At 38.8% G+C, this 15,417-nt stretch overlaps 1 protein-coding gene and 1 non-coding gene across 2 annotated transcripts; one reads left to right on the forward strand and one right to left on the reverse strand.

Moving 5' to 3' along the window:
- Positions 1 to 644: 644 nt before the first annotated feature.
- Positions 645 to 15,320, forward strand: LOC110373477 (ATP-binding cassette sub-family A member 17). The gene is made up of 32 exons (XM_049848655.2): positions 645 to 819; positions 1,157 to 1,389; positions 1,546 to 1,652; positions 1,926 to 2,099; positions 4,496 to 4,651; positions 4,894 to 5,110; positions 5,261 to 5,440; positions 5,510 to 5,682; positions 5,946 to 6,056; positions 6,189 to 6,312; positions 6,663 to 6,823; positions 7,043 to 7,216; positions 7,289 to 7,354; positions 7,516 to 7,651; positions 8,052 to 8,307; positions 8,594 to 8,679; positions 9,018 to 9,127; positions 9,353 to 9,460; positions 9,634 to 9,725; positions 9,792 to 9,867; positions 10,039 to 10,146; positions 10,414 to 10,566; positions 10,825 to 10,938; positions 11,488 to 11,644; positions 11,935 to 12,057; positions 12,331 to 12,525; positions 12,786 to 13,064; positions 13,260 to 13,501; positions 13,734 to 13,881; positions 14,026 to 14,236; positions 14,360 to 14,561; positions 14,766 to 15,320. Exons 1-32 carry the CDS (start codon positions 713 to 715, stop codon positions 15,096 to 15,098), a joined length of 5,112 nt encoding a protein of 1,703 aa, XP_049704612.2. The 5' UTR covers positions 645 to 712; the 3' UTR covers positions 15,099 to 15,320.
- Positions 2,827 to 2,899, reverse strand: Trnaf-gaa (transfer RNA phenylalanine (anticodon GAA)). Its single transcript has one exon. It is a non-coding gene; the product is annotated as a tRNA-Phe (tRNA).
- Positions 15,321 to 15,417: the final 97 nt, after the last annotated feature.

Below are 15,417 nucleotides of genomic sequence, written 5' to 3' on the forward strand. Positions count from 1 at the left end.
ATTAATAGGTTGATTGATTGCTTTTCAATTACATTTGCTTCTATTGATGTTATGTTTACTTTGCTTTAGCTGCTAGGATTATACAACCTTGTTACTTGTCTTAGTAGGTACCTACTGTATAATCAGCAGATGCAGTTGAGCAACCAGTGGTTTACATGGAACGATCTTGATTGATGCTCAATACTTATAGAAAAAAAATTACCCTGAATGTGGAACCTATTTTCTGCGCTGCGTACAAGACTAAAGATGTAACTTTATGTCTATAGTCTTTCTATAGTCCATCCCTGTCTATTATTATTTCCATCAATATTATTTCCTGGACACAACACAATTCGAATATTCCTTAATATTATTGCTTGATATTCCATAATATACCTTTAACACTGCGAGAAAATCCCTCGGCTCTAAAATTCTTGGGAAATCTAACGAATTTTCCTTATTATTTTCCACTAGACTTTGTAAAAATCCGCTAAGTGCAGATATGTATAAACGCTCAGAGGTTAAATAAATCGATGCGACGCAGTGAGAATGAACCTAAAAAACTTTGAAAAAGGTTGTAAAAGATACTAGGAGCATGATTTAGTTTCTATTACGTACGTATTATGACAATGTCTTAATAACGACAATCCTGTCATGTCATTAATTTCTGTGAAATACGGTATTTTTAATAAGTGACCAAATAATTGTATCTAAGTTTATTTTGATAGGTATTATGCATATACCTGAAACTAGGCCAGAACTGCCTCCGAGAAAGCCAATACGCAGTCGATTTCAACGCCATACATCCATTCTTATATGGAAATGTTATTTGCAAAGACAGTATGTTATTTATCTACGTTCATTGAAGTTCTTTTAGATTATTTAAAATTAAACAAATTGTTATCATTTATATTTTACAATAAATAGCTGTTTTCCCGCGTTCCTGGGGAACTTCTTCCCGTATCGTGGTACAATATAGCCTATGTTATTCAGGGATAGTGTCGTTTTCCAACAGTAAAATAATTTTTAGACTCGGTTTACAAGTTTCAAAGCCCTTGGAGTACAAACAAACAAACAAAAATATTTCTTTTTTATTATATTAGTATTATAGATTTCACTACTAATTTACACACTAAACACAATCCTGAAGGCATTTCAAATACAAGGGCCATTTCAGACGGAGATGGGGTCTTTTGCTCATAGAAGCAGGATTTGGCGTCATACTATTCTTGGTGGCCATCTGGATAGCCAGGCCAGTGTTCCTGACGCCACTGCAGGATGAACCGGAACCGGCCCTGGCTTCAGCAGACGTCCTGGCTTCGTTGCACACGAATAACATTTTGGGATATGCGCCGAATATCGAGCCTTACATCACGGTTATGCGAAGGGCATCTGTTCTTTTAGGACTTGGTGAGCAGTTACGATAGGCACTTATATCTTGTAAAGTAGGTATAAAAGTAACGCTGGTGAACTTTACCGAAAAGTTGCTGAAGAAACTTTTTAGTCGAAGCTTATATTCAATCCCACATTAATCGTACATGAGCAAACGTCCATATTTGCTTTCAGAAATAATGAAAGCACCAACTGAAGATGATTTAAATGAGATGCTTTACAATCAGTCTCGAGGAGTACCTCTCAGAAGCCCTGTCATCTGGGTTATTTGGAAACCTAAGGTTTGTTAAACTATTAAACAGACTTTAAATATGTTTATATTTCATACTAAAGGTAAAGGTAAAAATAGAGCCGAAAAATTCTCGAGAAAAATTCTCGATACTTAATCATCGATTAAAAAATCAAGAATAAAGAATTATATAAATGGGGCATAGATATATTGCTAAGGTCTAACTTGAATCCTGATCTTGCTTAATTTATTTATATTTTTAGAGTTACATACCACCCGAAGATTAAGTTTCAATTGGGCAGGTGTTTATGTCATCACTTTTCAGGACGGCAATGTATGGCAGCTGAACATCCGCAGCACGGAGCGAGCTCGTTACGTCACCAGCTTTGAGAACCGGGAGACCTCCAACCCTCACCTGCGGGCTGGCTTCCTTGCCGTGCAGCTGGCCATCAGCCAAGCCATCATCGAGTACTCCAGTGTTGTCACGCCGAATTATGAGGTGAGAACTGGTACAAAACTCGGGTATTTTTAGGAGTTGCTGCTAACTTCTGATATATTATAATTAGTCTCAATATCGGTATGTTAACCATGTTAAGTAATAGGGTATTACATGCATTTTTGAAATATATCTTAAATAAATTCTTTAGTCTTGATATATCTCTAAAAAATTAAAAATATTTTTTTTTCTCACGTTATGTACGAATATAAATTAATTGTTTTATCGTAATTTCAAATTTCGCGCGTATTTCGCGAAAACGCGGCACACAACGGACGCCATGATTGTTTTTTGGTCATGACGTCATTACGCTACTACAGCTGTCAGTAATACATATTTTGATACCTATGTATTGAAAATTTTAACTGACACTACCGTAATGACGTCATAGCATGGCGGCGACATTTCGTAGTGTTCAAAGACAGATAAAAAAACCTAAAAACTTTAAACTGCAATAAAAAATATATTTATGTACCTTACGAAGTGAAACTAACATTTCCCGATTGCTTTTCCTCTAAACAATCATTGTAATTCACTTTTAATTTTTTTCTCATCTAGACTAAAATACCCTATTGGGGTGTTTGTTGAAAGATAAAACAAATATTGTAGGACCTCAAAGTTTCATTCTAATCTAAAGTGATAAATTGTACGTCAATACATTATTATAGGTAGGTACTAAGGACTTTCTTTAACTTGATTGCACGGTTTGAGAATTCGAAAAAAAAATTGCTGCCGAAACCCGGGATCGAACCAGGGACCTTTAGATCTTCAGTCTAACGCTCTCCCAACTGAGCTATTTCGGCTGATACAAATCACATGTAAAGTACCGAGCTTCTTCGGGATCGAGCTCCAGATCTTCAGTTTAACTTTATCAAAACTGAATTACTTATTTCGGCTACTCGTCATAACTAGCGTAGCATTACATTTCGTGGAACAAATCAAAGATGCGGCTGCCACATGTAAGCGATATGACTGTAAAATCCCAGGCATTAGGTACTTTTGAGTTCTCCTATAGTTTACAATCTCTATGGTTACGCATTGTTCAGTCGAAAAATAGTAAACAATAACAACTCATGCAACATTAACTCGCATATATGTTACGTGGAGCATACTGCAATCAGATGCGTGCATTGCATGCCCAGAGAAATGCATGTACTTAATGGCCATTGATTAAAAAAAACAAAGGACAGGGGCGATCTGCCTGCGGAATGGTTTCATCTATCCTGTTGCCGATTCTGTGGTCGAATAACACCGTACACCCTTAAAACTCCTTTTAAAAAAATAAAAGGAGTTTTAAGGGTGTTGAAACACACTTAAATATAAGGTCGTTGAATGAGTTTTCCTCTTCGATGTTTCTTCCTTTGTGACTCTTTCTTATAAACATATTCGAATTAAGAACCTCTTCTTAGAAGGTCGTTAAATAATAGTTATTTGTTATACAAGAGTGCAAAGTTGCTTTTTAACCGCGGGCTCAATTTTGATGACCGAGCAAGCGAAGGATTCTAAAATTGAAACACGAGCGTAGCGAGTGTTTCAATAATTAGAATCCTGAGCGATAGCGAGGGAATCAAAAGAGCACAAGGTGAAAAATCTTTGCACTCGAGTGCAACATGTAACTTTTCATCCCACTTCATCGAGGAAATTACAAAACGCAAAAAAACAAAATGGCGCGCACATATGAGTATCAAATTAAAAAGAAGTACCTATTAAAGTTCATTTATTTGAAAACTCAGTTTAAAAATGAAGCGAGGTTAAAAATCTAAGTAAAAACAATAATAAAAATTACTTAATTAATTTAATAATTATTTTAAGCAGTATTTTATTTGTTTAATAGTATTTGTTTGAAAAATATTATCAAGATTGTCACAAATGGAGTATTGCACACGATGTTCTAAATTCAAATCACTTTGCCGCTCTAGAGGATAAAAACGACTTTTGCGCTCAGATATCAAAATGTAAAACTACTCTTTCCGAGATGGTGGGATGAAAGAGATATAGAATTTGTATTTTATAGTCTAGTAAAGAGCTTAAAGAGAGCAAGAGCAATCGAAATACGGATGGGTCCGGGCACCTATTTATGGAAAGTAATTTGACCTTAACCTTAACTTATCTATGGATCCGGACATCGTATGTTTTTTTTCTTGTATTCCACGATCCAGAGCAAATTTTACAGCACAGGTAAACGATATCATAATTTTCGCTTAGGGTCAATTCACACTGAAAGAGCAGCGGCCGGCAGCGGCCGTAAGAGCACGGAAAATGTAAGAGCGCGGCGCGATGCGGCGCCGCGCGGCCCGCCGCGCTCACGCTCAATCCCTTGCAATTACGGCCGCTGCCGGCCGCTGCCGGCCGCTGCTCTTTCAGTGTGAATTGACCCTTATAGTTTAACATTGTTTAAGATAAAGCTGGTGGCTATGCCAGTATCTCCGCTGATGGAGGAGTCGGGAGTACGGAAGGCGCTGTCAGGCATACTGCTCTGCATCACCCTGGCGCTCATACCGCCAGTGTTGGAAACCCAGGCCCTGGTCGTCACAGAAACTGTCAACATGTTTAAAGTAAGGTTTACTCTTAAATATAATGTGGTTTCGGACAATCATGTAGTAGAATAAATGGACCAAAATCCTAGTCGTGTCACCAGATGATGCTAACAATTCAATTTAAAATTTCGGTCAAAGAAAGCCAGCTTTTTGGGAAGTCGTTAATGTCTGGCGGCGTTTAGAGTTTAGAGTGAGATCCACTCACTCTAAACTCTTTCATGATTGCTGATATCGGTGTGATGATACTGTTTTGTCCTCAGCGTGCTCTCCGCCTACGTAACGTGGGCTACTCCTCGATGTACGTGAGCTGGCTAGTCTACGCTTACCTGACAGCGCTGCCCATCTGCGTCCTGGCGTCTATCACCCTCATCCTCATATTCAGATGGATACACTTGTTCGCCGCCATGCTGGTCGTGCTGGCGTATATGTCCGTCATGATCATGCTAGCCTTGATGTTGGGGATGTTTCATAATAAAGGTACATATAAATAATCCGCTTTTATCAAAAGCTCACTAGGAACAAAAGTTATTTTAAGCATATAACTGCAGCAGTTTGCTTCAGTCTCTGATGATGTAGGCAGGTATGTCAGTGTTGTTGCTCAAATCAAAATCATCATTGTAATTTCAGCGATCATCGCATGCATCTGGACCACACTATTCACTCTGTTGCAAACGTATCTGGCCGAACTACTAGTCCATCATCAGTACGACTTGAAGCACAGCGCGCTGACATTTGTGCTCCATCTAATTTTACCTCCTATGGGGCTGGTACATGCCTTGAATAAATTCGCATTGCTGCAGACTGGACGTAAGTTCTTTTATATTGTAGTAACAAGAAAAGATCAAGTGAACAAAAATACCTATATTTAATATCCAGGTGAACATGGAAAAGACAGTGAAACCAGCTCCTTAGTGTACATGATAACGTCTTGGAGCATCATGAACATGTTGTACTTCGGAGTACTCATGATGTTGCAGCGAACCATCGGCCAGCAACGAGCTATAGGCGGCCAGGTCTCCTGGAAGTCTATCATATTCAAGAAAGTTGAGGTAAATACCAGCAATATTTTGAAGAATATATAAATCAAAAGTCTTGAAGATAGCGTCTTTGCACTCACTGAGAACAAAATAAATAAAACACTTGGTATAGGCGCTATAGTCTTCTTCTTCCAGTGTCTCTTCAATCTCAGAAAGTCTTTGTCATATTCTGTCACTAAGCCACGACTTTTGCATTAATGAAGAAAATACCTACTTACGACATAAGGTATTTACATAAAATGATAGAAATAGGCATGCTAGCCTCGTTTTTACAGGATCACAACAAATTACGTCAGATTGAAGCTCCTTTGGGGAACAAGCGTGGAGATCTGCAAGAAGTTGATGAGTTTGTGGCAAAGGCTATCAGCTTCCGAGATGTATCCAAGGTTAGTTTAATTTAGTTTGGTCCAGTTTAGGTATCCCCATAAAAAAAATGCGTCTCAGTAAAAGATACAATTTTGTTCATTAATTATTATTGTATTCAGACAAATTTCATTAATATAGGTTTAACATTTCAGAGCATCATGGGAGTCCCAGTGCTCAGCAACGTCACGTTCGACATATACCGCGGGGAGTACACCATACTGTACACTGAGAGGGTCCAGGAATTGATGATCCAGACCATTGATGACTTGATTACCGGTAAATTTCTGTTTCGGAGATGTAATGTTCCAATTGCCATGAACTTTTGAAGCCATCCTTTTGTGTAGGTCAATCCATCTCTATCTATTTATACTCTATCTATACTAATATTATAAAGAGGAAAACTTTGTTTGTTTGGTTGTAATGGATAAACTCAAAAACTACTGGACCGATTTTAAATATTCTTTCATCATTAGAAAGCGCTATTATTTTATCTGCGATTAACATAGGCTATATTTTATCCCGGTGCGGGCAGTAGCTCCCACGGGACGCGGGTGAAACCGCGGGAAAACGGCTAGTTGTTAATACAGCAGTTACAAAATATTCTTAAATCTTATTGTTCCACCTAGGTTTAGCGCTCCCGGACCACGGGACCGTCAACGTTCTCGGAGAGACTATTCAGCACGACACTCAAGTGATGACGTCACCACAGATGATGGGCTACTGCCACCGCTCTGAGACCCTCATTGAAGACCTTACCGTTCACGAGCATTTTATCATGTATACTATGGTTAGTTAACAAAATCTTTTCTTGTTAAAACTACAAATTCATTTGTAGATCATGCAGTGCCTACATTGAATTTATCTGGTTGTTTGAAATTAATTATCTCACAATTTGAGTGAAGGTTTTGTTCACGTTTGCCTATTATTAAGCATTTGAAATGGTTTCCCTTACTTTATCTTTCCCTTCCACTTCTATGTCTACCATAATTCTGTTTTCTGTCATCAGATCTGCTTATGGAATCAAAATAAGATGAGCATAGTAGAGTACGCTCACATTAGATCAAAGCGTTTGCTGAAGGAGTGTGACTTAGAGTCGGTGAGACACGAGCGAGTCAGGAACTTGAACATCTACTACCGAGCTCAGCTGTGTTGGGCCATTGCTATGTTATTGGAGCCTAGGGTAAGGCCTGGATCTTTGTGTAGTTTCACTCTAAAGAAGAGCATTTCGTACTCAACATTTTAAAACTTTCAGGTCGTGGTCATACCATATTTCATGGACCTTACAGGGTATATCTCAGTTATTACAGATAAAATCATGGTACTAACATTATTTTATTTCTTAAGTTTAAGTCGGAGGAGCGACAAGAAGTTGTCGCTCCTCCGACTTAAACTGTTTTAACACTTGTTTAGCGATTTATACGATTTGTACCTACATTGTTAATTATACATATAATATCTAGGCAATGTAAACATTTCCAGCAATACAGGAAGTATATAACAATAGTCACTCAATATTTCTCAAGCATCCAACTGGAGTCCGGGGATCGAATATTTATGTTCGACAGCAAGTTCCTGGTCTTTGGAGGCACTCCGGCCTATATGTTCTTCAGATATGGTAAGTGCTACTAGAAGCATGCCTACATCCTCTTTACCACTGTCCAAAATTTATCTTAATAATACTTTGCTAGTTACGAAAAACTTAGGTACAAAGAAAATGAGTTCTTTATGTATGATACCCTGCGGCTGCTGGATTTCTCATGAGAGTAACAGTGGCTCACCACACCACATTATCTATACTAATATATAAAGAGGAAAACTTTGTTTGGTTGTAATGGATAAACTCAAAAACTAGTGGACCGATTTTAAATATTCTTTCACCATTGGAAAGCTATATTATCTGCGAGTAACATAAGCTATATTTTATCCCCGTGTGGGCAGTAGCTCCCACGGGACGCGAGTGAAATCGCGGAAAAACGGCTAGTTTCTTATATTTTACATAGTTATTGCTTCCAAAGGTCGCGAATACCGAGTACGTATGACAATTCATTCCGATGACAATTGTGATGAAATGATGGACAAGTTAATTGAAAGGGCTCAAAATGCCGGGGCCAGAGTTCGAGCTCATCTTGGATCACTTCTCATACTGAGGCTACCGGCGAACCCTTCTGCAGTCGTCGCTGAACTTGTGAAAGATTTAACTGAAAATTCGACCAAATATGGACTGACTTCGTTCAACATTAGCGTGCCTGATTCTGAAGAGGTTTGTAGAAGGTAAGTTAGAAATGTTCTACTTAGTGTGACTAATTTTCAGTACCTATACGCTTCATATAGCGCTTTAAAGATTTGGCTGGTACTGGTTTATTCTTGAATGATGTTCGAATTGGTAATGGTGACATAATAGAGGGTGGCACTTAGACGCTTTTCGCTTCCAAAAAAAGGAGGTATGGTTATTCAACTTTGCTTGGTGTGCCCTGGAGCTTAGAGACAAATATTTGTATTCTAGTGTAATGATTAATATCAGGTTATGATAAAAAAGTTGCCAAATTAATATTTTCAGAGCAATCACGGAATCAAGGTCCAGTGTAAGCTATTTTAAGACTATTGGCTCCGAACGATCTAGACGGGCGCTGACTCGACTTGCAGGTATACCTTAATGGTTTCCTAAGTTTCTTTTTTCTAAATAACCTATAAGTTACGCTACTGAAGTTTCAGAGAAAAGCATCTTTCTCTCTTCTCTCTATCGCGCATCTGCATCGGCATGCAGACCGAAATTACAGAGATAATACGTTATCGTGTCGCCGAATTGCCTCTGAACTAATGCCCGAGCGAATTTTGGTTGTACGCTTTCTTTAACAGATTTTCGGCATTATCGGCGTGATCATGCCATACATGTGTACTTCGGCCTCGTAACTTCTGCACGGTGTATTTAGACACGAACAGTTAGAACATTTTATATCATATCTTGTTTATTTATATCTCAGAACCAGTGAAATGGAAGAGGCGCACTTCCTTCCTCAACACCCATCTCGGCAGCATCTTTTGGAAGTTTTTCACATTTCATATGTATAACAAACTCATTTTTGTTGTCACTGTAAGTAAAACTTATCGACTTAAGAAAATTATATACCCAAATAATTCCGTAATTTTGAAAAGCGAAATGAGATCTAATGCGGTTGTCGATTTTTTCTTCACTTAAAAACACTAAAGAAGTACCGTATATTTTTATTTCCTAATTACTATTGAAAATTTACATATAAGTATTATCAAAAGCAACAAATAAAAACGCGACGTGAGTTTTGATTCGATGGTTTTGCAGCTAGTAGCAGCGGTGATGGCGGGGGTGTCTCTCGGTCTGTCTCTGTTGTCTGTGCTCACTCACATGGACGATGACAAGGGCAGCAACAAGAAGATATTAACTGGAGAAGTACGTACACCGAAATCATGTTGTGTTGTATTCAGTACAGTCAATGCTCATTATATTCCGAAGCTTTTAGTTAGAGTAGTAGGTATAGGTATAAGGCCTCCCTTTTTTCTGCCGATCGTTAACCGAAGCCATAAAGTCCAAATATGTAATGCGTCCACAATTTCTTGATTTAGTCCCAGACACTAGCTGTGGAAAACTTGGAATTAAGCACTACTCTCGTGTTAAGAGTTGACGATTCCCCCGCCGGCAGATCCATCGCTAATGGGTAAGTAGTATTTACATTACCAAGTTATCATGCTCGATAAGACTTTGACAATGTTCGCATTTTCAGGTATGTGCTATCAGATACAAGAGCTACAGAACGTGAAATACAGAATATGGAGTATACAGCTTTGCCACACACAGAGGTAACTAGGGTTATGATGGAGCGAATATGCGTACACTAAGTTAAGAAAAGTATAGATCTAACTTTTAGATATAGCTTTTACATGAATTAACGCCAGGAGATGTCCTTCACGAAACCACAACCATAGCCAAAATGTGTAAAAAGTAAAAAGAGAACCATAAATCTGTTGCAGAGTCTGACGGAATACCTGGTGACCCGCGCTATTGATGCACCCCAACTATACGTGTATATGTATGCCTATGGCATGGATGTCTCTTCTGACAAAAATGGTTCTATTTCAGTGAGTTCTAAACAAATGAGTTTCTTATTTGTTATATCCTTTATTTTATTTTTAAGATATAGAAGAACTAGAGAGGTCTCTGGTTTTACGACTTGATGACCAAAGAAAAATTAAAAGCTGCTGATTTCGTTCTATTACTTCAACAAATGCCTACCTCTTCCCTCTTGATTCGTTTTTCTTCAATATTTTCAACGAACATCCATCGAACTATTACAGAATAAGTTATTTCTCCATTTGTTTTAAATCAATTCGTATCTCTGATATCAGGTGCAAGCCTTGTACAGTCCGATACACCATGACCATGGAGCAGCAGCCCGGTCACTGGCGCGAGCGTTCATGGCACTCCTGCGTCACTACACGGGTTTCATGGACGCTAGCATCAAGATCAAAGACGACCCCCTCGCCTTGGACCTCTCTCCGGTACATTTCAATACTTGATCCGCAAAAATGATAAAGATAATTAATTTTCATCACAATATTTATCTTATTAAAATGGTTTGGTTATGTATGATTTCGTTGTTGAACGTCGCGTCGATGACAAAATTTGAGATATACCTGAATTGTGCGGTGCGATAATAGCAAAAATTCGTCACAGGTAGGTACATCATGCTATCAGGCAATGATTGACGTTTTGACTTACATAGGTATGGAGTAACTAAAATAATTTCATATTTCCAGTGGATGAAAGACGTGGCCACCCCACCTTTGTTCATTCAGTTTCTCCTGATATTGACCATTTCGCACATCACGCTTTTACCATCGAAGGAGTTTGGACTGGTTAGACACATTCAGGTAATCTTTTAAATATATTCAATTGTTAATCTAAATATATAAAACTCAAAGGTGACTGACTGACATAGTGATCTATCAACGCACAGCTGAAACCACTGGACGGATCGGGCTGAAATTTGGCATGCAGGTAGATGTTATGACGTAGGCATCCGCTAAGAAAGGATTTTGATCAATTCTACCCCCAAGGGGATAAAATAGGGGATGAAAGTTTGTATGAAACTTGCCCACGCAGACGAAGTTGCGGGCAACAGCTAGTTTCTTCTATATAGATACCAGCGAGATTAGATGTAACGAAATGAATTTATACTTTTATTATAAAGCTTGAGTTTGTTTTTCTGCTTGCTTGTACGCGCTTATCGTAGGAACTATTGGTGTTAAAACAAAAGCAAAAGATTTTTCTAAAATATTGGCCATTGCTAAGAATTATAATATGAAAGAGAACATAACAATTTCACACATGTACCTAACATAATCTGAAAAAAGCGGGAGGATGACACATTATTGGCTCATCACCTGATAATTTCTTAAAATTAAACGAAAACTTTCCAGAAGCATGCGCAGAATTTCTCCCCCTTGCGCTACTGGTTCACTCTGTACTTGTGCGACTTACTGCTGTACTGGATCCTGGTGATCGCCATGAGCATCATCATGATCACGATCATTTTCGTCGCTATCCCCATGTCACAGATCCAGGCCGCAGATCTTTGTTAGTAACTGATCTTTGTTTCTCCTTATTACATTTGGTTGATATTCATAGCTTTCTTATATGATCTTTAGGGAATATACGCATTTAGCTACCGTTCGATGTATAGGTCCCGAGGTTGAACCCCGACATCGACCAATACCGCTGTCTTGTTTCTTTCTTTTAATTCGGTCTTACTTTTCTGGTTATTCGTCCTTCCAAAGAATGATGCTCTAAACTGCATATGATTTTATCTAACTTTCATATATTAAAGGTATATATTGGTTTCCATTTCATAATCCTTCATATTGCAGTTATAGTACCGTTCATGCTGACCGTGTATGGCATCGGGTGCATACCGCAAGCGTATGTGTTCAGTTTGGGGCCGCGAATGGCTCTCAACACTATGACCTTCATCATCGTCAACCTTGTCTTTGGTATGCTATCAAATATTTAAACTTTATGCCTGTTTTAATTTTTACATACATAGGTACTATCACAATGTTAGAAGAGGCTGACGTATTACAAGTAGTCACGAGCCTCCACTCTCATCTTTGTTGCATTATATCTTAGTAAATATTTTGTTAAAATATAAAATACATAGCCCAATATTTTTGCCAAACTAAAATGTGGACTAATTAGAATCACTACTTTTGAACCCTGTCGTCACGCCTGTTAAGCTTAGATCAAGGAAACTTTGTTCCACACAGGTGAAACAACTACGGTAGCGAAGATATTCTACGGCGACGCTCTGAGCTACGCTCTGGACTTCATGAGTCTGTCCCCGCAGTTCAACATGGCTTACGCCTATGTCAAGATCAAGCAAATATTCCTCTACAATAGCGAGTGCATCATATTTCAGACTAAAAATCTATGCTCTGCGAACACTTTCCACAAGTGTTGTCGTAAGTTTTATTTAAGAAATCACTGTTATTAAAACCTGTACCTGGTTTTGTGGTATCCAGACACGAATAACATAACCATCTTTGGAAAAGTACTCCTGGACTGGACGTCTATCATTGTGCCGGGCCCTTCTCCGATATGCCTACAGAATATTCTTTTGAATCTTTTGGTTCCTGGATGGACCAATCCATCCGTTGCTGTTGTTATTATACGTCATTATATGACATACCTAGATAACATATAGTATAACACCTCCTTGCAGAAAAATGTGGTGTGCTTCAAGATTGTTTCTCAAGAAAAAGTTACTTTAATCGCCATTCGGGTGTCCTAATGGAGGTGTCAGCGATGTTCACGACGGCCATGTTTTTCATGCTGCTGCTAATGCTGGTGGAGTACAGGTTATTCTATCGCATCTGGCACACGGCCACTTCTACCTGGGCCAACAGGGACAAGCCGCTGGATGACCAACTCTCTCCTGGCTGTGAGGAAGAGAAAAAGAATGTTTTAAATAAAAAGGCACAGCTTAGTAAATTGATGCAAAGTAAGTTCGGCAAGTTTTTGCAATGCATTTAAGGGACTGTGATGCTTATTCTATAGTTGGTATGTTGGCTGATAGTGAAAAAAAATACCATTTACCTATCTGTTGAACTGTGTTTCAAATCCTACAAAAAAAGCATTGATGCACTTACGCTCATTTGTCAACACCAACATAACTATGAATGACTCCCTATTTTAGGTAACGGAGTAGACAAGTTCGGCGAGTACCTCCTAGCCGCGGGCATAACATTGCGTTCCGGGGGAGTATACGCAGTTCACAACATTTACCTAGGCATCGGTAAGGGGGAGGCGATAGCACTCTCCGGACTTAAGCGACACGGCCGCACCTTGTTGTGCGAAGTGCTGGCCGGCTACAAGAGCCCCTGTGATGGAAACCTTTGGGCCATGTCGAAGGATAAGCTTATGACGGAGCCACATCAGGTGAGTCGTCTGCCTATTGGCTTCTGACTTTGAATTGAAGCAACAAATTCAAATCAAGGGCCCTTTATTAAAACAAACACTTTGAGAAAGATATTTCATTAAATTGGTATCTATAAAAAAAAACCACAATGTTTCTCCTTTTTCTCATTAATCCTGCTGTTATTCGATCTAGGTATCCAGAGTTTTTTGATTTGTCTTCCTAAGGCTTTTTAACCTATACACATACTTACAGTACAGCCAACATGTATCAATCAGCTGCCAGGAAGATATGTTGCCTTCGTGGATGAAGGTCCGAGAAGCGCTCTCTATGATTGCGGCGCTGCGTGGCGTGCCCAAGAAATATATCAATGAAGAAGTTACTAACTATATTAATGCTCTCGGTTAGTTGTAACACTGTTTATAGTTAATAATATATCAATAGGTATTGCCATCGCACTGTCAATTTTCTCTTTCAAGTTGATCATAACTTTTATTAGCTTGTGATTCCTTTCATTTTCTTTCAAAATCTTGTCTTCATCATCCAGAACTGTACAGGGAAGCGAACAAACACATATGTGACATTCCCCCGATCGACCGCACTCGACTGAACTTCGCCGCCGCGGTGATTGCCGCGCCACCCATCATTGTATTAGACGAGTGCACGGCCTACCAGAAGTTCTCCGTCAGACGAGAGATGTACCGCATACTGAACATGCTCAAAAAGAGGGGTCATGCTATCTTTATCAGCTCTTTCAGGTACAGCCTTTGAAAGCTTCTACGTTAATGTGACACATACCTCTTTTCCCTTCCCTGAACTATCTTTAGGTCTGAACTATAAGTCCAGTATACTCCACCAACACTAATATGTCTAAACTCCAGCATAGAGAGCCACATGCCAGTGACAAACAAGCTAGCCTTCTTGCTGGACGGGCGCATCTACGACTTGGACACGGTGGACAACCTGGTGGAGCGATACAGTGACAAAGGGTACACCGTCGTGGTACATCTGAAGGACGAGGTGGATGTCGAACTCATGTTTGCGCGATATTTTAGAGACTTCATCGTCAATGATACTAGTGAGGTAATGGTTGACTTCGATTTTTTCACTATGTAGGTATGCCTATTTTTGAATGTCCAGAAAGCAGGAATCGTCTAAGCATCAGCTTGGCTACTGAAATGCTAATCTACAGTAATATGCTTATTTTACCAACCTCTACAGCGAAATTACAACTTGTTCACATTAACGCGTTCTTTGGTAGTTCAATAATTGTATTTTTCTTTATAGGTGCTCGTAAACGTTCAAGTACAGGACGCGGATCTAACTTGGTCGCAAATATTCGCGAAAATGGAAGCTCTAAAGGCCGAGAATCGGGAAGTGTATTCGTACATCGTCACCGTTATTCCTATAGCCTATATTTACAATTCCATCATGAATAAGAGTACAGGCAATCTGACGGCTAAAGGTATGTTCTCGTCCAACTGGATAAAGAAGTTGCTGTCTATTAAACCTGAGGTCATGCCCAAACCTCAGGCTCTGAACAAGCTCATACCGTTTGATCAGAAGTATGATATCACCAAGTTGAAGGAACTGCCTTGGTCTGTCATATTTCATAGATAAGTAATTTTTTTCTTCAACGGCTCGTTATATTTTTATACACTAGTGGTGTAGATTTTCCAAAGAAAACGCTTTTCATTTTTTAACTCTTATGTTTAAGAATGTTTTAATTTTATGTTTGCAGAATATTGAAACGTATGTAGGTAGAGATATATTAACGTAAGTGACTTACAATTTTAAGTTTAGACTGCATGTGTTGACGTTGATTGCTTAATATAATTATTATTTCCGTGTCTTATGCTTATTAATTGGCAGGGCCTCTGCATTTTTAAGGTCTTTTTTATTACGCTGCTTTTGTAATATTTTTTTAATGCTTCTATAA

Source organism: Helicoverpa armigera, chromosome 20 (genome assembly GCF_030705265.1).
Source record: "Helicoverpa armigera isolate CAAS_96S chromosome 20, ASM3070526v1, whole genome shotgun sequence".
NCBI lineage: Eukaryota > Metazoa > Arthropoda > Insecta > Lepidoptera > Noctuidae > Helicoverpa > Helicoverpa armigera.